The sequence below is a fragment of the Drosophila serrata genome, unplaced genomic scaffold, assembly GCF_035046125.1.
Source record: "Drosophila serrata isolate PLE 108 unplaced genomic scaffold, ASM3504612v1 contig_382, whole genome shotgun sequence".
Taxonomy (NCBI): domain Eukaryota; kingdom Metazoa; phylum Arthropoda; class Insecta; order Diptera; family Drosophilidae; genus Drosophila; species Drosophila serrata.
Genome location: NW_028257280.1, coordinates 8,386,715 through 8,411,316, shown reverse-complemented (window position 1 = coordinate 8,411,316; position 24,602 = coordinate 8,386,715). Strand labels below are relative to the sequence as shown.

General features: G+C 42.9%; 4 protein-coding genes and 1 long non-coding RNA gene across 6 annotated transcripts; all 5 read right to left on the bottom strand.

Annotated features, from left to right (window-relative positions):
• Window positions 1-147: 147 nt before the first annotated feature.
• Window positions 148-8,353, bottom strand: AstA-R2 (Allatostatin A receptor 2). 2 transcript variants are annotated; one of them, XM_020953364.2, is made up of 4 exons: window positions 6,811-8,353; window positions 3,899-4,171; window positions 3,679-3,837; window positions 148-702 (listed from the first exon to the last, which is right to left on the bottom strand). In XM_020953364.2, the coding sequence occupies exons 1-4, from the start codon at window positions 7,366-7,368 to the stop codon at window positions 607-609; spliced, it is 1,086 nt and encodes a 361-aa protein (XP_020809023.2). In that variant the 5' UTR covers window positions 7,369-8,353; the 3' UTR covers window positions 148-606. The 2 variants fall into 2 exon arrangements, with proteins under 2 accessions (XP_020809023.2, XP_086697091.1); XM_086840965.1 differs by lacking the exon at window positions 148-702 and adding an exon at window positions 1,472-1,690.
• A 2,662-nt stretch (window positions 8,354-11,015) lies between these two features.
• Window positions 11,016-12,039, bottom strand: LOC147642609 (uncharacterized). Its single transcript, XR_015273463.1, has 2 exons — window positions 11,707-12,039; window positions 11,016-11,284 (listed from the first exon to the last, which is right to left on the bottom strand). It is a non-coding gene; the product is annotated as an uncharacterized LOC147642609 (long non-coding RNA).
• A 690-nt stretch (window positions 12,040-12,729) lies between these two features.
• On the bottom strand, window positions 12,730-15,221 carry LOC110184630 (putative polypeptide N-acetylgalactosaminyltransferase 13). The gene is given in 8 exon segments (XM_086840964.1): window positions 12,730-13,066; window positions 13,068-13,170; window positions 13,403-13,582; window positions 13,727-13,938; window positions 14,099-14,550; window positions 14,608-14,783; window positions 14,841-14,960; window positions 15,029-15,221. Coding segments are annotated over 8 exon segments (1,695 nt in total). The 5' UTR covers window positions 15,175-15,221; the 3' UTR covers window positions 12,730-12,760.
• A 6,483-nt stretch (window positions 15,222-21,704) lies between these two features.
• On the bottom strand, window positions 21,705-23,114 carry LOC110185786 (uncharacterized). Its single transcript, XM_020954793.2, has one exon. It carries the CDS (start codon window positions 23,056-23,058, stop codon window positions 22,150-22,152), a length of 909 nt encoding a protein of 302 aa, XP_020810452.2. The 5' UTR covers window positions 23,059-23,114; the 3' UTR covers window positions 21,705-22,149.
• Window positions 23,115-23,173: 59 nt separating this feature from the next.
• Window positions 23,174-24,352, bottom strand: aqrs (aquarius). Its single transcript, XM_020954782.2, has one exon. The coding sequence runs from the start codon at window positions 24,324-24,326 to the stop codon at window positions 23,313-23,315; it is 1,014 nt and encodes a 337-aa protein (XP_020810441.2). The 5' UTR covers window positions 24,327-24,352; the 3' UTR covers window positions 23,174-23,312.
• Between the last annotated feature and the right edge of the window lie 250 nt (window positions 24,353-24,602).

The following is a 24,602-nucleotide window of genomic DNA, read 5'->3' as shown; positions in this document are numbered from 1 at the left end:
CACTAAATGCCCATTTAAACGCCAGAAGCTCGATTCGCTTGCATACATCCTGAGAACTTCATATACATATATTCTTCTGGCAAAAGTTTAGTTTATACAGCCGCCGGCTTTCATTTGAATTCGAAATAAATAAAGTACGCATGACTGTGTGGGCTGAGTTAGTTAATTCTTTAATGGCTAATACGGTAACAATATGCCCAATAGGAAGGGTTTTTGTAATACATTAAGTTCGATAACAGTTTCAGAGTGTCATATTACTTAATAATACCCTACGAGTGACTTCATCTAACTCGAGTAGAAAGAAGCGTGTTAGCTTAGCATTACAGATTACTGATAGACAATCAAATATAGTTCCTTAAACGCTACTTTCTATTTACAACAACTTATTCAACTCTAGACAGAAGAGTACTCTAGAATAGTAACACTTTGTCCCGAGTAAACGCTGGCAGTCCCTTGGTCCAATGGTCCTTTGGTCCTCTGGTTCCATTTAAGGGACACTTGTATATGTCCACCATGGCCCACCTTGGAGATTCACACGCGATGGTGGCGACACATCCTCCAATCGCCTATCGGTCAATCATTTCTCTTTCCTCCAGGAAATTATGCTTAGAGTCCTGTGGTGGATGTCCTGGCGCACGAGGTCTTGCGCGGCGGCGGCAAATCAGATGTGTAGTTCTGATATCGAGGGGAGCAGTTGATGGCCTGCAGGAACAGAAGGACAGGGACTGAGAACACGAAGGAAATGATGCAAAATTGGCAGAGTTTAGCTGTAAAAGTATATATATAATGTACTGGTGATGATGGCCCAGTGAGTTCACTGTTCGGGCCACAATATTTGATTAATGATTTGTTGTGATGCAGAGTCACTCTGCAGGAAAATGGAAAATGGCCCAAAAGCTATTCCCTTGTCAAGGCCTCTGGCTGCGATTGTTGCCATTGCTTTGCATTTGAATGATTAGATTTGATTCAATATTCAATTATTAAAGTGGTTTGAGGTGTTGAAATGCCGGCAGACAAAACAGCGACTGGCCCCAGTCGCCTGGCAACCAACTGAGCCGTGAACTGGGAACTGGGAGTTGTGAGCTGGGACTGCCATTAGGAGTGGGTTCTGGACGATTGAGGAGCGAGAGTTTGCATATAAATGATTTATGAATTTGCGCTTTGATTGAACTGCCTGATATTGTTGATTAGTGCCTCGTCATAGAGACAAACCCCGACCGTAGGTAGAACGGCTCTGGGGAACTGAATTATGGCATTTGAACTGCCGGCAGTCATGGTCCTTGGCTTCCAAGGAGCGCTGTGTGTTCCACATTGTCTCTGTATTTGTCTCATTATTTGATTATATCAGATAGCCAACACCGGGAAGGCGTTTAAAGCCAAAAAGCCCAAGTGCTTGACTTGAAGAGTAAATATAAATAATAATATCTACAATATGATTTTAAGTAATACACAAGGAAATACGTTTTAATTCATGCCAATTGATTTATGACTTTTAAACAGACATGCATAAAATGTGAATTATTTAAAACTTTACCAGAGTTGTGCTGAATTTCAAAAAGAAATTTATTAATAAAATATATATAAAAGAATAACAGTCTAAGCCTTACTCTGGTGTCTAAAAGGTAGTTTTCTCTGAACTCACGTCCTGATGCTGCATTGTCCACATGCCAAGCCGCTTGGGTTTAAAACTCTATGAGTTAGTGAAGAAATAAATGGAGACATGAAAAAATCAAGCAATTTGACATATGAATAAGAGCTTGACGACTAACAGGAGGCTCAGCCAGTTGGCCAATTAATCAGATTGACATATTCCAGACCACGTGGTTTCCGGGAAACCAAAAAAAAAAAGAAAGAAAAGGAAGATTTCCGAACACGCTCCTGGCAACAATAGTAAAAGAAACAATACAAAACAACAGCGCGGCAATTTAATTAACGTAATTAATCTAATTTAATGACTTGACAAACACATCAATTAGCGAAAGGCGAACCAAGACCACGAGTCCAGGAACACAATTTATATGCAAAGTGCCAAAAGCTTTGCGCAAAATAGGGAATTTTCCCTGAACCTGAAGCTGAACCAACGGAGCGACTCACGCACCGCGTCGGCAGTGGAAAAACAAATTAAAATATTAAAATTAAGCCACAAAATGATTGAAAGGAAATGTTGTACGTTGCAAAGTAAAACTCGACGGCTGCCTAGCCGCATCGATGCCATTGAGAACACTGTCTTGCCCCGTCCCGCTGTTTCCTGAGCTGTTTGTTTGTGTCTGTTTGTCCCTAAAGTAATTAAAAGTAAGTAAAGCAAAATCACCGCCCCCCTGCCCAGAGGCTAGGAAGCTGGGACTGGGACTGGGACTGAAAGCGGATGTAGGCGTAACTGTCCTTCCAGTGATTTGCGTCCCGCAACGTTTTTTGTGTTTATGCAAATGGCCGCTGACCAAAAGAATTAATGCGTCCCGAAAGTGAGTTGAATTGGAATGGGCCGGGAGCTGGGAGCAGCCTGTCAGTCTGTTTTTCTCCAAAATGCCGACGACCATCAATGAATTTACAAGCAATGCTATAAAAAAAGACCGGGGAAAAAGAATAAAGGAAAAGCCTGTAATTTCCTTTGGCGTTGCTAATTTAGCTATACCTTTAAATAGCCAACCTTAAGAAATCACTTGTACTTTTAAAGACCAATCAATGTGCGGTTTAATGGAAAATTATGGAATGCAAAAGGATGGTATTTCTCCTCCCGCATATTGCGTGTTTCCTGCCCAGCCTCGTAAACTACTTCGATGCACTTCATTAAATGGACAAGACAAAAGATTTTTACACACACAAACACACGCATCCAATAATGGGAAATATTTTTTCATAACAAGACAGGCAGGGAGGAGGGCTCTTCGTTTTAATGCACAGCAGCTGCGAATTGTCGGTGGAATTGTGTTGCCCTGCTGCCTGGCTATATAAATAGAGATGGACGGTCGAATGATGATCTCGTTGATCCAGTTTGATGGGCATGCCTTTTGCCTGGGATGAAATTGTTCTGTAAATTTCACCTATTTATATCGTAAATATAAATTTGATGCCGATGCCGATGCCCCGATGCCTGCGAAGCGGAGCTAAACTCGACTCGGCCCACGCGGCGTATGCGCGTTTTTCGCACTTAACTCATTAAAACGGCCCCCGAAAATTAATGGGGAAACGCGCCCAGTTTTTCTTTTGTTTTTATTTTTTTGGGAATTTTTTTATCCGCCTCTTTTTTTGCGTGTGCGTGTTTTTGTTCTTCTTCTGTCCATTATTATCGTAAATTATTTAATTGCATTTCAGATTTTGATTTGAAATGAAAACATTTCCACATTTAAAATCTCATTAGGACTCGAAATGGAAATGCGGTTGAGCGGAAATGAGCGAACCACAGTGGCCAAATATAGGAGAATAAAAACGAATATCATGGCATAGGTTTCTTTTTTTGTGTTTGCCACTCTATAAATCCATGTGATGCAATGGCAAACTATATAGATAGCGTTGATGATGACTCTCTTAAAAATATGACAAATAAAAAATGCAAAGGGGAAAAACAATGCATTGAAAATATTTCAACGGCAGTTATTGATCCGTCAATATATTGACCCAGCACTCAGATGCCAGGCATTGGAGGACCCTCCAGCGGGCCCCACTCATATGCTCACTCACCTTGTAGAAGGCCTTGCGGAAATTGTCGGAGAGGAAGGCGTAGAGCAGCGGATTGATGCAGGAGCTGCTATATGCCAGTGTCTGAGCACTGACCTGCATGACGACCTTCGGCAGGCTGTTGATTTGGATGACACCCAGTGACTTGAGTAGCAGGATGAGCTGCAGAAAATTTCAATTGAAATTAAATTGTATGTCAGATAGAACAAAAGACACAACTCACCTGAATGGGCAGCCAGAGTGAGGCAAAGGCTATGACCACCACCACAACCAGGCGGGTCACCCGCTTCCGTCCCCGCTGCGACTCCTTGGACATACGTACCCCGCTTCCTTGATGCCACAGCCTCATGATCATACGCACGTACAACCCACTGATGATCATCAACGGCAGCAAGTAAGAGCTGATGAAGAAGGACACCTGAAAGGTGCGCGGACTTATGTAATCGTTCGGCTTGAAGGTGCACATGCCGAGGCTCCTTTTGCCATCGAACATTACCTGTGAAAATCGATAAAGGGAAATGGAGTAGAGTAGCTGGTTAGCGAATGGCATGTGTGTTTTCCTCTGAATATTGCGCATACGTCATGTTGGCTGTGACAGTTGCATGGCAGCGAGAACGGACGGAATGGCCAACAGCCAGACGTCGTAAATAAAACCGAAACTGTCATACGGAATAGTTTGGACGTCGGACGTCGACAACTAACTCGCAATCTCACTTTGTCTCTGCTGCTGCTGCTGACATTTGCCTGACAAATGGTTCAGCTGGAGTTGGATTTGGGACTCGTCGCGGGGCGAGGAGAGGGCTTAGATTGGTATATAGGCTAGACGAGACTAGGAGGAGGGTCATAAACTGGCTGGCTGGTGTGTCGTAAAAATATTTGCAGCCTTTGTTTACAATTTTGTTTACAACCCCTCTCCGTTCCCCCTCTGTGATCGATGCATGCGTATGGAAAATCGTATTTAAAAAGTCTTCTGCCCATTAATGTTCGAAAAACCCCCAAAAATGCTTACAAAAACTGTTTGTTTATCGCCTCGCAACCGCGTTCTTCTTACACTGACCAAGAGCTATGTTTGGCCCACAAATTGAGTTCGAATCTGCTCAACGTCAAGTGTTCAAGGCCGGCAAAGTATGGAGCAGACAAATCATCGCCAGACCCTACGCTGATTTATGGGTTAATTTGCCCGCGCTTGTTCACCAAATCCAAAGACTTAATAGACTTGACAGGCCATTAATGCGTTTTTCTCGTTTTTCTATTTTTTGTTAAGGGGGCAGAGAAAGACCAATCCTAGTCCAACCCCCGCACAGCTGTCAATCAAAGCCATGACCTGGAGATCTCATATCTAGTTACGCAGTCAGACATTCAGACATATGTGGCCATTGCGTTTATGATTATTACTTATCGATTTCTAATAAAAAGATAATGGCACTCGCACACAGATAATGGCATTGGCACACACAATCCACCGATATTTGCATGTGTTTTGGGAAGGGGAGAGGCAATGTAATATGAAAATAATTAATGGCAAACTGTTAATTAACATGTTGATCAAACATGACTTAATTATGCCTTTTTATCGCATGTCTCTGTGTATTTGTACACGCACGACCAGATAACAAAGCAAAGCACACATATGAGCATTCAATTTGGCCGGCTGTTTTTCCAGCTTAATCCTTAGACAAAGCAAAGCAAACACATAAACAAACAATAATGCGACCCACTGGACCCAGTACCCAGACCCCAGTCCCCCCACGCAAACAAGGCGCACAAAAACCGTGCCAGAACAAAATGCCGAAGCGTGAAATGCCATTTAATAAAATATTAGGTTACAATAACAAGGCCAGAGCAACAGCCAGAAAATCAGGAGAGCAGGAGCAGGAGCGATGGGCCATCTCATAGATAAAATAGCTCAGGGCTCAGGCGACAACGATGAGATACGTTTAATTAGCCGCGACTCTTACGCTCTACGTCCTACTTTCCCTGGCCAGAAGGAACAAAATAACAACAACCACGAAAAAAAGCTACTCCCAATAACACAAATAAAAAGTTGGTCCGTGTGTGATGTGGGAATTGGTTGTCGTGGCTGTGGGAAAACAGCTGGGAAAACGCCCCCGGATACTTGGTGACGTGATCGGAAAAATAACCCTGTGCTGGGCCGTGATTAGGTGATGTCCATAATGATGAAACCGAATAGGCGTAATGGGAATACATTACAAGACCTCAGCGGCTAATTAATACTTTGTGTCACAACAAGAAATCATATTAGGAACCTCTTGTTAAAAGGGTTTGTTAACGTGATTAGGCAGTAAGAATAAGAAGTAAACAATATCATTAGGTCTTTCTGGTATACCAATCCAAATAACAACTCCATTTTGACAGCACAACAATCATGCTCCTAACCATAACAAATCCAATGCGTAGATCTTTGGGCATTGACCATTATTCCGCAATTAAAGCGTTTCTCGCACATCTTTGCGCTTCGATCATAAAAGTCTCAAGTGCCTCGCTTGAACACTTCAAGGTCACAACCGTGTCCAGACATTTATCATACGCAGTGTGTGCGCAGAAAGTTTTTGCAAGTGCAAAGTTCTCATAATGGACGCTTTGTTACGACTTATGACTGGCAAAGATTTACGTGCTTTTGGAATCAACAGTTGAACCCGGGAAAATAAGCAGTCACTACACTCAAGAATAAGGCGATCTGCGTGGCTGCCATCGCCAGTTGGCAAGTGTTTCTCGCTGGCTATCTGCTCTATAATTAAAAATTTATGAATTCAAAATAGCAAATTAGTAACAAAAACAAATCGGGCGCCGCGCAACGAGCGAAATTTTCAATATAAACACAAAACAGAAAACAAGATAAAAAGGCGAATCTTTAATGATTTGTATCAGGATCAGTCGAGGCAGACGTGGGGCGCGGAGCGGGAACACCCTCACCTTCGGAACACAATGCGAACTATCTATCTATATAGAGAACCCAGAGGCATTGACGCGCGGCTCGAGGAATCTAACGAGGTGACGATGATGGAAAGCAATAAATTTGCCTGGCCCGTGTTCTTCGCAGCAGATTTAGGCGCAGCAGGCAACCGGGCAACCAGGAATAGGAATCCCCACCACCTCCCACGTTCATCCACTTACCGCGAAATCGTTTATGAAGGCCACGGGCACCGAGACGACCAGTATCACCACCCAGAGTGTGACTATTGCGACCATGGTGATGTTTTCCGTACGCATCATTCGCGATCGAATGGGATGGACAACGGCCAGGAAGCGATCGATGGACATTAGCACCAACGTGTAGATCGAAGCAAAGGCCGTTACCACAATTAAATACTGGACGCATCGGCACCAGATTCCTCCAAAGGGCCAATAGTCCGTGACGTAGTCGGCGGCCGTGAAGGGAATGCAAAGAATCACGAACAATAGATCCGCTGCAGCCAGGTTTACGATCATTAGGTTAGTGGTCGATCTCATATTATTATTAAATACCACCACCAGGATAACCAGCAGGTTGCCCAAGAATCCTGTGATGGCAATGGCCCCAAAGGTGAAGCCCACTAGCCATGGCAGTATGCCCGTAAGGGCCAACCACTCCTCCTCCGTAAAGAAGGAGGTGATATTTTCATCACTTTGGGTGATATTAGCCAGGGATATATTGGCCAGCGTTTCACCGGCTATCAAAGTTGTATTTTCCATCTTGATTGGTTTTTCTTTTTGTATTTATTCTTTCACTTTTTTAAACTTTAATAATTGGCTGGCTCTCGTTACATTTCACTTGATTGACACGGGACATTTTCAATTTTTCCAGCAACTTGGGGCACTTTTTTTTCGTTTATCACAGTTCATCGAACTCAAATAACAAATTTTCCAATTAGGAGATTTTCACAAAGCAGCCGCCGTCGCCGCTGCCGCCGCAAAAATTCAATTATCATGCGCAATATTGGTTCCACAGAACTCGGATACGTAATGCACACCGGAACCGGAATTGTTCAATCGTTGCGGGTGGCCAAAGCAATTTTGTCCTTGCCCACACACACACGGGAGGACATCGAGGACTCCGAACTATGGACTACAGAGCGATAAAGGTAATTGTAGCCAGGTAAGACAACAATAAAGGGGGGGCTAGGGCATCGGCGGCCAAGAAGGACCAAGGCAAAAGGCACGTGCAAATCGGCGCCGACGCAACCAAACTGTGCCGTGTCCGTGTCACACCCTTGACGACAACAAGGTCGAGAACTCCTCGTCTGGGTACGGCCCCGCAATCCTTGAGGTCCTCGCTGCACCTACACCATAAATTCAATATGATGTCTTTCTTTGCCGCTCGCTCTGCTTTCTCCGGTGTGTTTGCGTTTCTTCGCTCTTTATTGACAAACGAACGGCATAAATTTTTTGGCTGTCCCGAAACCAACAAAAAATAACAAAAATACTCGTTTCGTTTCGTTTTCACAGGTACAATTTACGAGGCTGTTGTTTCACCCAGCAGCGCACGTTTTACAACGAATATAAGAATATTTCGAATTTTGCCCGAGTATTGCCACCGCCTGTTTCCATTTCAATTTCGATTTCTGGTTCTGTTGCTGTTGCTGTTTCGGTTTCGGTTTGGGGCCAATTCGAAAATCCAAACTGCACGCGTTCGTTTCCAGTGCCCAACTGATTGCTGGCTAAGGTCGCAGATGACTACGTCGATGCCGGCAGCAGAAGCGGCATCGCCATCGCCATCGCCATCGCACCAGAACCAGAACCAGACGCAGCGCCGGCAGCGACGCCAGCCTTCTCCCCAGCAAGAATACAAGCAACAATAGCAACGTGCGTGAATGTGGATGTGGAATGTGGCGGCGGCAGTGGAGCCTCGTGGTGGCGTCCGCCGCTCATCATCAGCTGGTCGCCTCTGGAAATGTTTACTCTTCCCCAGCTCCAACTGTTGGCCCGCAATTGTCGGACAATCACTACTGGTACTACCACTGGCCACTCCTCCCGCTGACAGCCATTCCGCCGGGCCATTGTGCCGCACAGCTGGATGTCGCCCCCGATGTCGTCAGCGTCGGCTGCACAGCTGGCGAAGCTGCCAGCGTCGGGTTTAGTGCTTTGCTTAATTTCTCTGATTAACTGCCGGGGGGCATCCACTGGGGGGGACAAAAAAAAATAAAGGCAAACAAAAAGCTCCTGGCACACGCTCCCATCATTGTGGGAGTGGGTTAATGCCATGCACACACCTGCAGAAGACGCCGTGGGACGAGGTGTCACAACATTATATAACCGCAGTCGGCAGAGCTCAATCTTAGCCTAGGCCAGAACCTCATTTACATGCTTTTTATTGCCACCACTCACACTCCACAGCTCACACCTGTCACCTGCAGACTGCGGCGGCAACGGCAGATGCGACAGAGACGCCAGCGTCTGCGTCAGCGGCGGCTGTGGCCCCGTCAAAATCTGCGGCGGCCTGGGCCACGGCTCACTGCACCCCTGACGAGGACGTCGCCAAGCTGATGAGATTAAAAGCGAATTAAGCGCCAGGAACAACAACGAAAACAGCAGTGCCAACGACAACAGCGGCTAAAAAAATAAACGAAACGACAACGGCAAACAGCGAAAAGCACAAGCAAAATTATGTTTATTTAATGTGCAGCACGGTGGATTTAATGAGGTCTTTAATTCTTAATGCAGGTTCATTGCCTATTTAAATGGCCAACAATGGCCTAGAGTTGGTCAAGTTCTCTAATTCTGAATGAGCGCCCAGCTGCGGAGGAGGAGGCCATCTTGTTCGTTCTTTCGATTTCATTGCCTACTTTTGGGGCTGCCAGGCAAAATGAACCGGAAACGGAAGTAGAAATAGATGTATGCAAAATACTCTTATAGAAATTGAATTTTTGCACACAACTAAGCAAAATCTTTGTAAATTTTTTAAAGACAGTAAATAATCCCCAAATTTATATATTCGTTTATATTAACCTCTATAACATAATTTTAATATAAAAGAGATTAAGGAGTATTAAGTTCACATAACACACTGATCCATACAAGCAAATCAATATGATAAATACCCAAATTACTTATCCTTAACTTTAGCTTTAATTTTTCACCCCATTCTGTCTGAAAATTAAAGTTTATATGATTGCAAACCCCAAACATTCATATGAATAACCATTAAACCGAAACTTCTGCAAAGGCTTAACAGAAATTGAAAGCATCTCACCAGGCACACACTTAAATTAGCATCTAAATAAATGACTGCCAGGGCATAAGGACCTTTGCAGCCACACACAAACACACATAAGGTACACACTCTCCATCTTTTCGAAGCAACAATTTGTGTGATGCCAGAAAACTTTCGACGTGATTGAAATGCTTTTTAATTTTTCATCAAAATCATTTCATTGCGTCAAAATTGTTTGAGTGCTTGTGCGCGGCATGATAATCCAGAGTCCACACACAACACACACACCCACCATATATCCCAGCATATATCCCCATATTCACCCACGCAGCGCCCAGAAACACGCCGAAGCTTAACCTTTTTCGTGTGCTGCGATGGATTGGGTTCACTTTTGCCATAATCATGCGATAGGGATTACAAGTCTCTGGCAGGGACACGAACTTTGGCCGTCATCAAGGAATCTACAGTGGGTCAGTGAGCCAGCGAATAGCGCTTTTCGAGTCCAAAGTATTTTAAACTTGAAGATAGCACTTTCTCCACCAATCAATCATTACTTAATTGCTTGGGTTTATTCAAAATTTATCAAGGTTGGGCCTATATATATCACCGATTTTACTGTTCAATGCCACTGTGTTCATGGCCAAAGTCAACTTTTGACGAAAATGATGGATTATCGCCTTGTGCGCTAACGTTCACATGTTTTTTATTTACTTGTATTCGAGGCATACTCGTTTTGTGTCCCAAGGCCTGACCCTTTTTTCGGCAGCTGTCTCCCATCGCCGGCGGGTGGGGAATTAATAAATGTAAATCCGCATGAGAGTGCCCAAAAAAGCAGGCAGCAGCGATGCTTAAGCCACACAAAAGACCGCACTAATCGCTTTTTTTTTGTGTGTGTTGTTGGTCCGTCCGGGATTTGGATTGGAAATGGAGAGAAGGGTTCCAGAACGACCAGCTTTCAGCTCTGAGCTGCAAGTTTTTGGGTTCGTGGGGAAAAAAATAAGATCCAATGGCCGGGGACGGGGACACAACTTTTACACAGCTTTCGCTATTTAATCATTCAAATTGACTTTTTTCTTGCCTGATGGACGTTAATTTTGAAATCCCTTTTTAAACGCTGCCCGCTCTGCTCCACCTGCCGCTGCCAAGTCCGTGGTTTGCTCCACAACTTCGCTTCACGCTCGCGGCTTATAAGTTTTTTGGCCTTCGCTCATTTTATTTTTATTTTTTTGCACAAATTTCCTTTTTGTTTTCCGCTGGCGCACTTAAAATGCGCTGAGTTTGCATTTGGCTTTCATTTTAGCATTTTTCCGACCGCCTTTCTACTATCCCTCGCCTCGCCTCGTTTCGAGATCCGACTTCTTTTTAGTTTTTTAATCAAGATGTTTTAAATGCGGCCACGGCAGTGAATGATGGATTCCTTTTTGTCTTTCCTTTTTTCTCCTTCCTCTGCTGCTGCCCCTGCAAAGTAAACAGAAAGTTGGTGGTTGGTGGGTTCGGCAAAAGATTTATGCAGATAATAAAATGAGTCTTCGAATGAATAATCAAGTTTTGCATGGTTGGCCAACGGTCCCGCTCATAATTAAGGTCCGTCCTTGAGCCGGGCTCTGGTGGCCGATGATAGCTTAACTTTTTTGAAAAGCCAGTACAAATCACTGGACCCGCCGAAAGCAAGTCAAGGACTGCAGCATTTCGACTGGTGGGGGAGTCCTTTAAGTGGTCCGGCAATTTAACCTGCGTTACCTGGACAAACTTTATAGAAAATGAAATTTTATTACCGTTCGTTTGTTGGGACGGACGGGGTTTATTGTTACCTGCATTCCACGCGAAGCCCACGACAAAGGACAATAAAATGTCGCGAGCAGCGGGCGGCCATAATTTACCGGAAACTAAAGAAGGCCAAACACGGTGCCGGAGAGCAAGTGCAACTTGTTAGACTTCCCCGGACTCAGACTCCGGGCCACCTAAGGCGTTTTGTTTTTATTAAGTTCCGTGATAAATGCGATTTTTACGCACAGCTGCAGCGACCACGGCCGGGGGATCCGTCAGTCCGGCGGACACACTTGTTGCCATTGTTGAGATACGAAATTAACTTTTACGCTTTATTACCACAAGAATGGTGAAACAAAACAAATCTTAAGTTGCAGCTGCACTTCGCAACTCTATAAACTTTTGTTGTCTGCTGTTGTTGCTGATATTGCTCCTACCGTTTTTGTCTCTGTTTTATTTGACTCTGTTTCCGCCGTCGCCGCTTTTTGTCGCCGGCATCCGGAGGCCATCAAAATTGCCGGAAGCGCGAGCCGGGCAGTCAGTGGCATTGTCATCAACTCAATTACATTTGCGACTCCTTGCCCGGCAGCGGCAATTGCAGCAGGACCCGAGCGGGAGATGGAGATGGAGTGGTAGAAAGGAAGCTAGACGCGACTCGGCTTTTGTCCACTGACGGATGACAGAGCCTTCTAAACAAGCCGCACAATACGCGCAGCGTCGCTGGCTTTTATCTGGCCACGCCCGTCGCGTGCCTCCTCCCCAGTCCCGCCCAGCTCCATTGTGTCCTGTCTCGTGTGACGGATGCGACAGGAAACGCTGCGATTCTTGATAGCCAGCCAGCTAGCAGCAACAAAGGCGCAGACCAGCAAAAAAAAAAACACAACATGCGGCCCGGAGATGGAGATGGAGCTGGAACTGGAAGCTGAAAGCTGAAGCACCTTTCCGTGTATCTATGGCGCCATAATTTACTGCTTCCCCTGCGCCGCCGCCTGTAATCTATGACCATGTTGCTTCGGCGGCGGAAATGTTTCACAGAGATTAGCACAACATGTCAACATTTTGATTTACCTGCATGCCCTGCGATTCGCTAGACAGCCAAACACAAACCCCAAGAAGAGGCTTAGACTTGGGTTTCATCGAACGTCAAACCGGCATCATTAGCCGACTTTATGTTTGCCTCTCCATTTCCAATGAAAATTGAAATGACTGCGACACTGCAAGCCAGCGACAAGGGGCCAGCACGAGGCGATCCTGGACTGGATTTTCGAGGCACAGGTGCGTCTCGTTGTGAACCAGGTGAGTGTCCATGCGGTGCCATTGCTGGGACTTGCTAGCAGTATTGTTCATCCGCAGGCAGGGCTTCGGAGTGACCTCGTGGTGCAAATCCACGCCCAGACAGAACTCCCGCTGTGTGCTCAGCTGTCCGGTGCTGCGAAATAAGCTCCACTGGGTGATGTCATCGCGATAGCAAGTTCACCAGGATCAATTGCTGGCGGGAGTCCTTTTCTCCAGAGTGATGCAGACACCGATCCTCGTTCCTTAACGTTCCCGTTGCAGCAAACTCATAAAGCATCAAACTGATAAAAGGGGTGGCAAAGGTTATTTTTAAATTAATAATACCTCACATAACAGACCACAGAGAGGGAAATTCTTAGCAAATATGAATTACTTGTGTAATTTCTATAGAAAGTTTTAATGAATCTTCATTCATTTAGTTAAAAAATATCTTATTTTCATTGAATGTAATTCCTTTAAACTTGTATAGTTTAACTTTTCAATTTGTGTGATCTTTGTTTACAGTGCACTGACCTTAGTTCGGGACTGACATGCCGCAGATACCAATCGAAGCGATGACACTGGAGTTCCGTCCTCAACTGATGCAGCTGGTGGAAGGTGTGATTCAATGGAATTCGCCTGGCCGCCGGCTTCAATGCGTAGAACATATTTTTGTAGTCGTTCAGCCAGGACTCGGCTATGATTTTTGAGTTGCTGGGGGTGGCGGCAAACCGGAAGGCGAGTCCAATCAGCATGTGATAGGAATGTTTATATTAAACAGACGCTGTGATGGAGTAAATTGAAAAATTCCAGAGGGCAGTGCGGCCATTTCACACCAAATCCCCGACCTCGACTCACTGCAGATAGGTTGCCTGGGCGGGACTCAGTTCCAGCTCCTGCTCCTCCTCCTGCTGGTGGTGTTGCTGCTGCTGTTCGTGGGAGTGTGGCGGAAAGTCAAAGGCATGGTGGCGGCGAAAGATGTGTCCGATTCGACTGCAGGGCACGATCTCAATTTGTCCGCCGCAAAGCCACAATTTAATGGCCAGCTCGATGGACTCACCGCCCCAGATCTGCAAGGATAAAAGCCCAACTGGGGCACTGAGTAAATTCACATCGAAATGCCAGTGGCGGTACCGATGTCGGTGTCAGTGTCAGTCAGAGAAGAGCCACATTCCTGACCTCGACACTAGCAATTAGAGCACTTGACACCGGCTAATTAGCTTTTCTCACCTTCAGATTCGAGTTGAAGCTGCCGAGCTTAAGGAACCACTTGCGTGACATCATCAGTACGCCGCCAGAGGAGACTGGACTCTTGAAGGGATGCTCGGGCAGCTCTTGGTTTGCCAGATCGCGCTTCAGCCAGTGGAAGTGCAGGGACCAATCAAATCCACCCTTAAGCAACTCGTTGCCCTTCTTGTAGCCCAAAGTGACGGGGTCAATGAGGTCCAGCACAGGACTGACCGCCAGATTGGGTTTGAGGGCCAGCCTCTCCAGCAGCGGTTCCAGCCAGCCCTCGTTCACCTCGCAGTGGCTGTCCAGGAAGAGTACGTAGTCGCCACTCGCCTGGATGGCACCCATATTTCGGGACCAAATCAGACCCTTGCGTCTTTGGTTGGTCAGGAAGAAGAACCACGGGCGACCTTGTGAGCCCAACCCAGGCCGTAGGTCCTCGAAGAGGGTTTCTGTTAATAAAGTGATAAGTGCTTCGCAAGGGTCGGGATAGGGTTCAAATAACCTACTGTCCTGGCTGGCATCATCCACAAGGATAATCTCATGTAGATAGTCTGCGGGAGTGCGGCGCAGCAGGGATATTATGGTGCGCAGTAGCATAGAACGTGCCTCATTGTGGAAGCTAATCACCACACTTACTTGGGATTGCCGGGAGGGCGGCAGGCTGTAGTTATGGCTATCACAGCTAAAATGTTAAATCAGTAAAAAATTATATAAGTTATTTATATTTTAATTACCTTACCTTGCATGCCTTGTTCTGGGCACTTCCCTGATTGCTTCCAAAGTATTGCTCAGCTGAAGATTGTATTGGTAATATTCCTCAGATCGTTTTGGTCCACGGGATATAAATTTCCCCCAGTCACTGATATTTTCACGAGGTGACCACTAAAAAGCAGCTCTTCTTATATTGTTTTCTAATATTTAAGGAACTATTCTTCACTCACTTCGCTTCTAGGTTTTTCTGCATGAATCCTGTTTCGCAGAATCACCAGATAGAAGAAAAACTGGCAGATGACACAGACGAAAATATAAAAACTCCAACAGCGTGGCAGAGGGTAAGACCTGCCACCGAACATGACACAAATGTCGAGCAACTGAAGCGCTTCCCAGTTATACACCGAATCCACATGGCGTTCCAATTGGTCACAAGTCGCTTGGGGAACCAAAGCGAAACTAAATCGCTGAGATTGAGACTTCACGCTCGCCGCTGATTATTGCGGTCGCTTTGAGTGAAGAAATGAAAATGTTTATGTGGCAGGCAAAAAAATATTTGTGGCTTTCGTGTTTATCAAATAAATATGTGTCGTCACATGCAAAGCGATATGTGAAGATAAATAACTTTGTTATTTAATGCCATGCTAAGTAAATATCAAATAAAAATCACTTTTAAGTTTCTTTCATCGCTTTTTCAACTACTCTTTCATTACAATTTATTTTCGCCCCATATCATCGGTTTTAGTCACACTCTGTCATTGATAAATGCTCGATAAGTTTGGCAAATATTTGTGTGCAGCTCGCAAGGTGTTAATTGTAGCCAACGAAACTATCTATTACCCATGAGCTGTCACGGGGTTCCACGGCGGAGAGTGGCGGGGCAGGAGGTCATTTCGACAGGTGAGCACAGGTTTGTTATCGATGATGTTTCATTCATGGCCCTTTGGCGCGATTCGCTATCAAATATTTACAGCTTTTTATCCGAGCGCAAAGTGAATTGTGAATGAATATTATTCGTTTTGCAAGAAACTATTTAGCAAATACCACAATCGAACAAAAAATATATCGAAAATCATTGATTAAAAAACATTAGCTATTTGACTTTTGGTGGAGCGAGTTAAACAGCACAGAGGAAGAGTGCTATTTGTTTACATTATTTCTGCATTATAATTGCATTATTTACCATGGCATTTCTGCGCACAGAAGAAGGGGAATATTTTGCAATTCATATTTAGCTGAGCAATTAATTGACTGTAATGATTTGCACAATTTTCCACCACTCTCTCCTTTTCCTGGCACCCTATGGCCCCAAATTAAATACAAAATGACTTGTTCCCTGTATGCAAATAATTGCTGTTGATTCGATTTGTGACATGATAATGTGATATATAAGCAAATATAGTCCATTTTCTATCTCAATCAGTTGATGGCAAATAAATTGACGAAGGGATATGTGCCGGAGTGAATTAAATTGGCTACCAAATGGCCGGCGCTTTCATTGAGTTGAGATTCAGTTCTGGTGGCTCTGGTGTTGGTTTCTCGCCTGCACTCGCATATTGGCATTGGCTTTTATGGCCTTTTGTTGCTGCCATAAATATTTCAAAGACCAGAGTCGCGTCGGTTGCCATGAGAGGAGAGGCGAGTGGAAGCACAACAGCAGAACAAAAAAAAAAAAATACAAAATAAAATGGAAGTTGTAACAACTGCTATCCATCCGCACAGGCACATATATAGCCATGTAGCCATGGCCACTACGGAGGGAGCGTTGTCCATATTGGCTGGTGTCCGAGTGGTTTGTTGGCCTTCCTTCCCTCCTTCCTCCGAGTGATGTGATTTTATTTAAAATTGTTAGGCAAAGCGGAAGTAACTCATTCAGTTAGCAACAAAATCAGGGGCCATGCCCCGGCTAAATTGGAGTGTGACTTCCGCATTGCATTAGGGTTATACTTAGTTGTTGGCCGCTGGCTGATTGACTTACGTGCCCCTCGTTGTGCCCTTCGCTTTCGGTTTGCCGTGGCAACGTATCTACGTGCAGCGGAAATGCATTTTTCCAGTCACGTCTCCTCCACTCAGACAGACGCCAGCCAGATCCGGGTTCGGATCCGCATTCAGCTTCAGCTTCAGCTCTGTTTCATCCTGCTCCTGCTCCCGCTCCTGCTCCTGCTCCTGGTACAGGTAAGACATACGCCCCCGCTGAGTGGCAGCGATGGCCAGGGGATTCTTTTGTTTTCGGCTGCTTGGCGTGGGAATTTATTAAGCCGGGCGTGATCTATGCACCCGAGCTGGGCGAATTAAAGTGCTTTGTAATGAATGCAGAGCTGCCAGGGATACAAGGATATAAGGATTCTGTAGCCGTATATAGAAATGCTTCCACCGGCGCCTAATTGTATGCCGGGTCGCGTGTGCAGCTTAACAATTAAGCGAGGCACTGAACGGTTGCCGATTCAAGGGCGGCCACGTTTAGCAAAAAAATGCGATATTCAATATGTTTTCAATTTGCCGTTTTTTCGGCTTTTTTCTCCATCTAGGGCTTGCGTCCTATCAAAGGCAATCGCAAAAGCCGTAAAACAAATAAAAATAAAACGAAATTATGCCAATAAATGAATTATAAGACGCACGCACAACCAACGCGGCGTATACGCAACGCTAGTCAAAGGAACCGGGCGACAATGCCTAAGTGGCATGTAAATGTGTGTCAGCGTCTATGTGGCATGTTGTGTTGTGTGAGTGTTGTGCGACCATGATTATTATACTGCCACTCACACACACACACTTAGACATTTTTGTTCCTGTGTGCGTTATGATAATGTTAACAGCCCGGGCCAGCCTTCTAAAATTTTATTAGCAGGCAGCTTATGGAACTTTGAAAATAATAACAAAAGCATCGCTAAAACCAGCGCAGAAAAAAAAGAGTGCCTGTGCCCCACACTTCTTCTCCTTGTGGCTCCTTGTTAGCCATAAAGAATATTGAGGAAATTGCTTTCTTTGCACTCGAAATGCTCAGCAGACTCAGCCGCTTAGCAGGGTGCACTCATTTCGAAATTGTTGCGTATTATCGTAAAATTTTACGCACACCGACATGTCCTTGCTAGCGCACACATGCACAGTGGCTGCCAAGGACGTGAGCACACATACAAATGCGTTTCGATGCACAGAAAAAAATTCAATTACTGTCGATGGTCTTTTATTGCAATTACATACGAAAAAGGAGTATTACATGTAGGTATATGGATTTAAATCTCTTTTATGTCATTATGGAATAGAATCTTTATAATCTAAATAATTAAACTAAATGGAAGCACACCATGAAAATAATTAAATTAATATGAAAATAAATAAGTAACTTATTAAACTTAATACTAATTAAAAACACTTGCTTTAAGGGACACAAATAATGTATTAGGGCGAAAGTTAGGCTTTGAAAGTTGAATCATATCATAAAACCATTAGCTTTTATATGATATGATAATTTTCTTGAATAAATATTTAGTAGACATTTTTATTTGTAAATTTTGTTTTCCGTGTTGAAATACATTTCTCGTTTTGCTATTGTCTGTGCCCTCCCTGGAGCAGACATTTAGCTTGACAAACATTTCCATATCCAGCTGCAGCCCCCCACATCAGGCCTGCTCCTAAGTGCGTGTGCCAGTTGAAAATATTTGCAAAACAAAACAAAACAAAAAAAATTGCGAGGCGCAAAAAAATGTGGTTGTTTTGGGCCCATTTTATGAACTGCGGTCGCGCCCTTGAATTATTTAGTTTAATTTGCGAAAGTGCTTCTTCCATAAAGTGATATGCGGCTAATTTGCAAGGACCTCTCCGTTCCATTTGCGAGTCGCAAAATCACTGAAAGAAGATCAAAAGAGAGGAGGAGGTGGAGGAGGAGCAGCAGAAAGCAGATGGAACACATGAACGATGGACGTTGGACGGAAATATAATTTCAATGATTTTCCATTTCCAATTCGGGAAAACCATTTTAATGATGTTTACACAGTTTGTATGCGCCCGTCAACATTTATAGCCACATACCCACGTGCTGTTGCCTCTCTCAACATTCGTAGTCACAATCACAGTCACATTATGTGCTTTATTGCGATTGACTAGAACTTTTCACTATGCCCGACGGAGTACTTTAGTTGATGACATTATCGCTGCAATACAAAAGGTTTTTGCCACTGCCACTTCATCTCAGTGTTTGTACAGTTTCCCCCGCCGCCATTCATTCGTCCCGGTTTTTGTCAATGACACTGATTCAGAGCCGGAGTCCGTCTCCGGAGTCTCCGTCTCCGGAGTCTCCGTCTCCGGCTCCAGCTCCGGCTTTGGCTCTGGTCCGTTCCCATTCCCATTCCCAATCCCGGTGAATGTTGCTAAGCGTCTGCGCGTTTAATGGCTCTCATTGAGAACTTTGATTTGGCATTGGCGCAGAGGCGGCAGCAATTTTTCATTAATTTGATTGAACCTCAGCCTGGCGAGCGGAAATGAGGCAGAACAATTTAATGTCATATTCGGAAAAAAAACGGCCAAAAAAAAGAAATGCTTTTTGTTTGATGTTCGCTTGTCTAAACCTGGCTTGGAAAATCGTATCATTTAAAATGAGAAATGTGAACACATTGCGTAAAGTGATTATGATATAAATTACTTTCAAAATAAAACTTGAGCTTAGTTACGGTGGCCTCTAAAACAGAAATAGATGTATGTTTGTGTGTGTGGGCCAATTAAGAAGGTTATAAGAGGATCAAGAACAATTTAAGAATTTTTTTGAAACATATGTATGACCACGATGATTTTGAAGTTTCCGCCAGGCATGTTTAAATACACTTGCAACTTGCAAAATAATTAAAAGTTCTATTTGAAAATTTATCGTAAATAAGCTTTTAAATTTTTGTTTTCTTGAAATAAATATTTATCCAGATTTTTATACGGAAGTTTAAAAAACTCATAAATCAGCCAAAAATGCATTATTATCACTTCAGAAACCACTCCTATATTAGTTTTTAGTAGTTTAATAAATCTGCATACTAAGTTTAAAATTAAAATAAAATACATTTTTTGTCAAAATTTGACAATTGTAATGATGTAACCCCTTATAAAATTTCAAAATTTTCAAAAATTTTTTAAAAGTTTAATTTCAGCCTGGCATATCTAGATCGATTCAGCTGTCGATGCTGATCAAGAATATATATTATTTATAGGGTCTGAAATGACTCCTTCGCTGTGTTTTAAGCTTCTAACTAAAATTGGAAGTATACAAATATATTAGGTTAAGATCTTATTATACAAATTATAATACCCTGCAACGGTGCAATGCAAAAACAGGTAATAATGCTGATGAAATAAAGTGAGTTATTACATTTTAATCAGTATGGTAATACAGACTAGTAAATACAAAGTTAAATATAAATTCTGCTACTAGCTTCTGTTCCATACTGAGGAACTCCTTAATTTGGGTAAATGATTGGGCTTCCTTTTCTGTGACGTTTCCAGGGTGGAATCATTTCCCCAAGAGTGACGTGGCCAAAACACAGTATGGCCAAGATGATAACTTTAAGTTGCAACATGGCTTCTGCTTATGTCTAATGCAAGTGGGGGACTGCTCTATTTAAGTGTCTATAATTTATACAAGGAATAATTTAATTTATTGGAACAAATCCATTTACTTCATTGCTTACTTATATAAACAAAATGGAAGGAACAACAAAATGAAAGCAAAAGGTTAACAAATCTGCATACTCAATTGAACATTTAATAAAATTCAAAATTTTGGCAATTTTAACGATTTAACCCCTTTTGTAAGACCTGACTAGATCAACTCGGCTGTTCATCCTGATCAAGAATATATGAATATGATTTATAGGGTCGAAAATGACTGCTTCACAGTACTTTAAACTTATAATTAAAATAAAATAACCCTGCTAGGCTATAATGAACGAACGCGTAATAATTCTGATGAAATTAAATAGGTATTTCCATTTTAATCAGTATCGAAATACAGACCAGTAAATAAAAAACCGAAATATAAATTCATACTGAAGCACTCCTTAGAACCTTAGGGTGGAAGATTCGCGCGGATCGTTGACTGGGGATCCCTTCTGTTTGCGTTGTGGAGGCCACCTACCAAAAGCGACGTGGCTTAAGCACAATAAGGCCAAGATGACAACTTTAAGTTGCAACATGGCTTCAGCTTATGTCTAATGCAAATGGGAGACTGCTCTATTTAAGTATCTTTAATTTATACAAGGAATAATTTCATTTTATGGAACTCATTCATTTACTTATATAAACAAAGTGAAAGAAACAACAAAACATTAAGGAACAGAATGAAGTGATATTAAAAATGTTTAAAGAATTTGAATGCGTTACAATATTTGTGCCTCTATCTATATTGTGGATTGTAAAGTTCAAGGTGAACAAGTATAAGTACAAGTCGACAACTTCTATGTTTAAACAGGTATATTAAAACAAGAAAGAAACTAGCCTCGGGTAGTTTAAATAACCTTGCAGTTTGCAAAAGAATAAGATAATAGAATTGGAAACCGATCATAGCTTAAAATATTCGCATTTTTTAAATTGAGCTTTTTATGTGACAAATCAATGTTCATAACTAAGCAAAAAATTGTTATATTTCAATTCGGAAAGCATTCCTATGTTAAGTTTTAATAGACTAACAAATCTGCATACTCAATTTAGCATTTAATAAAATTCAATTTTTTGTCCATTTTTGACCATATTAGCAATGTAACCCCTTATAAAATTTTCAAAATTTTAATTTTTGCCGGACAACGCTAGATCGATTCAAGATCAAGAATATATATCATTTATAGGGTCGGAAATGAGTCCTTCACAGTGTTTGAAGCTTCTGACTTAAATTATAATACCCAGCAATCCAGCAAAATTTAATACGTATTTAAATTTTAATCAGTATTAAAATACAAAGCAGTTAATACAAAATTAAAAATCGTACGACTCCTTAGGGATTTCCGATGGAGACTAACCCTTGGTGAGGATCGACGGATTTACCTTCCGATGGACCTAGGATAGGTATGGGTTGGACGCCAGGCATCAGGTATCATTTTGTCTGGTACAAGTGTGACGTGGCCAAAACACAAGAAGGCCAGGATGATAATCTTAAGTTGCAACATGGGTACAGCTTATGCTTAATGCAAATTGTGAGTGCTGCTATTTAAGAGCCTAAAATGTGTCCAAAATAATTTAATTTAATGGAACAAATCCATTTACTTCATCGTGTTATTTTATTATATAAACAAAGTAGTGCCAACAACAAAGCAAAAGGGAACAGAAAGATGTGAAATTTAAAATACCTAACGAAACCGACTGCGTTACAATATTGTGGCCTCTATATCTAATTTTTCCATCAGATTTATGCCATTCATTTCGAATTCGTTTTTGTCGAAGATAGTGGAGTACAGGGCGATGCCTGTGAACATTGGACAGTTGTGACCCGCCACATTCACACCACATATCATATTATTGTGGATGAGGGGATTCCCGATGGTTCGCTGACATGTGGTAGTGTACCTATCATTTTTCACACAGATCATGGTATTGTGTGCGATTTCCCCTCGATCATCATTTAAGCGATACCGGCACTCATGCACCGAAAGGGTCCTTGCGTACCACGAGTAAATGCTGTGTCTTTTCCTTATCCAAATGGGCACCTCGATATTGGCGTTGTTCAGGAGCTTGGAGTTGCATAGTTGAACTGAATCATTTGTCAATACGGAGTCATGCGGAGGTTTATTGAGAAGTATGACGGCCAACAGGGAATCCTCACTTAGCACATTGGTCTCATTTGGGTTTAGTCTACGCCCTGTGATTATATTGTTGCTGTACGTCTTCATATTTACTAAATCGGTGTAACTTTCATCAAAGCAGGTGGTCGCCGTTACTACCAGCAATTCAGATATCTGTGTGCCCACGCAGCTATACTTGTTGTCCTGGTAGATGCGAACTATTAACTGGTGGAGCATCACCATCTTGAGGGATTTATTGAGCAGGACCTGTGGTTCCTTAGATTTGCCATAGATTTTGCTTTTCCTAATCCCATGACTACCGTTTTCTTCTTTCAGGGTCCTTTGAAGGTTATGAAGTTTGTAATCCTTCTGCGTCTTTGGGCTGTGCTGTGGCTTGTAATCAGAGAGCATGTAGCGGTGAAAATGAGTTCCAGTTTCAGCTCCCAGAGCAGCAGAGAGGATAACTTGAAAAATCCAAAACGAAAGCAGACCCATGACTTGATGGAGAATTCGAGAACTGACCAAATCGTCAACGAAAGTATTCCAGTCAGTCTATCAAATCGTTTGGACATGCATCTGTTGAACCTGAAATATATATATTGAAAAAGTATTTGAAGCTTATTTTATAGTTTATTGTATATGTTAAGCAGTATAAATTATATATAAATAGGTCATCTTATTATCAACAATTTTAGATATATAATTATAATCTACAAGCTGTCCTCTTTTTTAATCTCGGACATATTGAGCTAGTCATTTTTCGCCGTAAAGTTAAGATTATTGCCAACATAGAAATTTGGTTGCCGAGTGATAAGGGACTGTTCCAAAGGTGACGGGGGACGAGGAATCGATGTATTGTATGGACCTGTGTGAGTGAATGCCCTCAGAGAATCCGTGGCCAGCTGGATGAACTTGATGACGGGTCGCATTGGCAGATATATGTCCATGTTGACGTTTTCAATTGCAGTGCTGCAGTGCTCACCGAACATGTTTATGGCGGCCAATTGGTTGCCAACGAGAAGCGGATCCCCAGGACGAGTGCTGCAGGTGGACCTCAATGAGTTACGCTTGTTGCGCACACAGATATAATCTGATCCTTCGCTAGGTAAGCGGAAGAGTCTCCTGAGGGCGTAGTAGCTTTGGCATCGCTCGTAGTTCAAGATCACAGTATCCATATGTTTGACCAGATATTCTTGTGGATCCAAAAAGCCAATTTTTACTCTATCTCCCAGTTTCGGGACTTTGTGATAAATTTTAATGTAACGATAATATTCCCGATCAAGTTTAGACTCCAAGCCCAGGAGGGCCACCGAAGTGATATTCTTTTTGATTCCATTTACAGGCATAAAGAAGGCAATCACCGCATGAGGATCACTCATCGCAAACTCACCGCCCGTCACAACACCCAAATCACTGGCCCTGTACACGGTCATTTTCATATCATCTCGAAAGCAATGCGACGAGGTGATAACCATCCGGTAGGAGATTAAAGCTCCCGAGCAAATCACAGAGGCATGATGCAACACATGGACATAGTAACTAATGTCCCTATCCGGATCGAAGGGAGGCCGGTGGCTTATTTTGGGCTTTACATTGTGCAGCCTCTCGAGGGCTTCACGATTGTAGTCCACATGATCTTTAGTCCTGTGCCTTTTATTGTAATATGTCGGGCGATGGTAGTTCTCCATGTATTTCTTTATCCAAATGGAGGCGCTGTAATCTAGGACTAGGACCAGCAAAAGACCTGCCATAAACAATTGCATATTAAGCTTGGACTGATATTCAGCAAAGGAACTTATCCGGTTTCACCTAGATTAGACCTGGATAGAAAAAGAGTTAATATCCATGGCAAACTTAATTAGTTTCACTTAAGGCTAAGGGGAAGATATTCACTGAGAATAAAACTTTAAAGCTGATAAACATTATTATGGAATGGTTTCTAAATAAAATTTAAATTTAAAGAAACTCTATTATATGTTTGTGCTACTTGATTAAGTATATACCACACAATCAGATAATAATATTCCAATATGCAACAA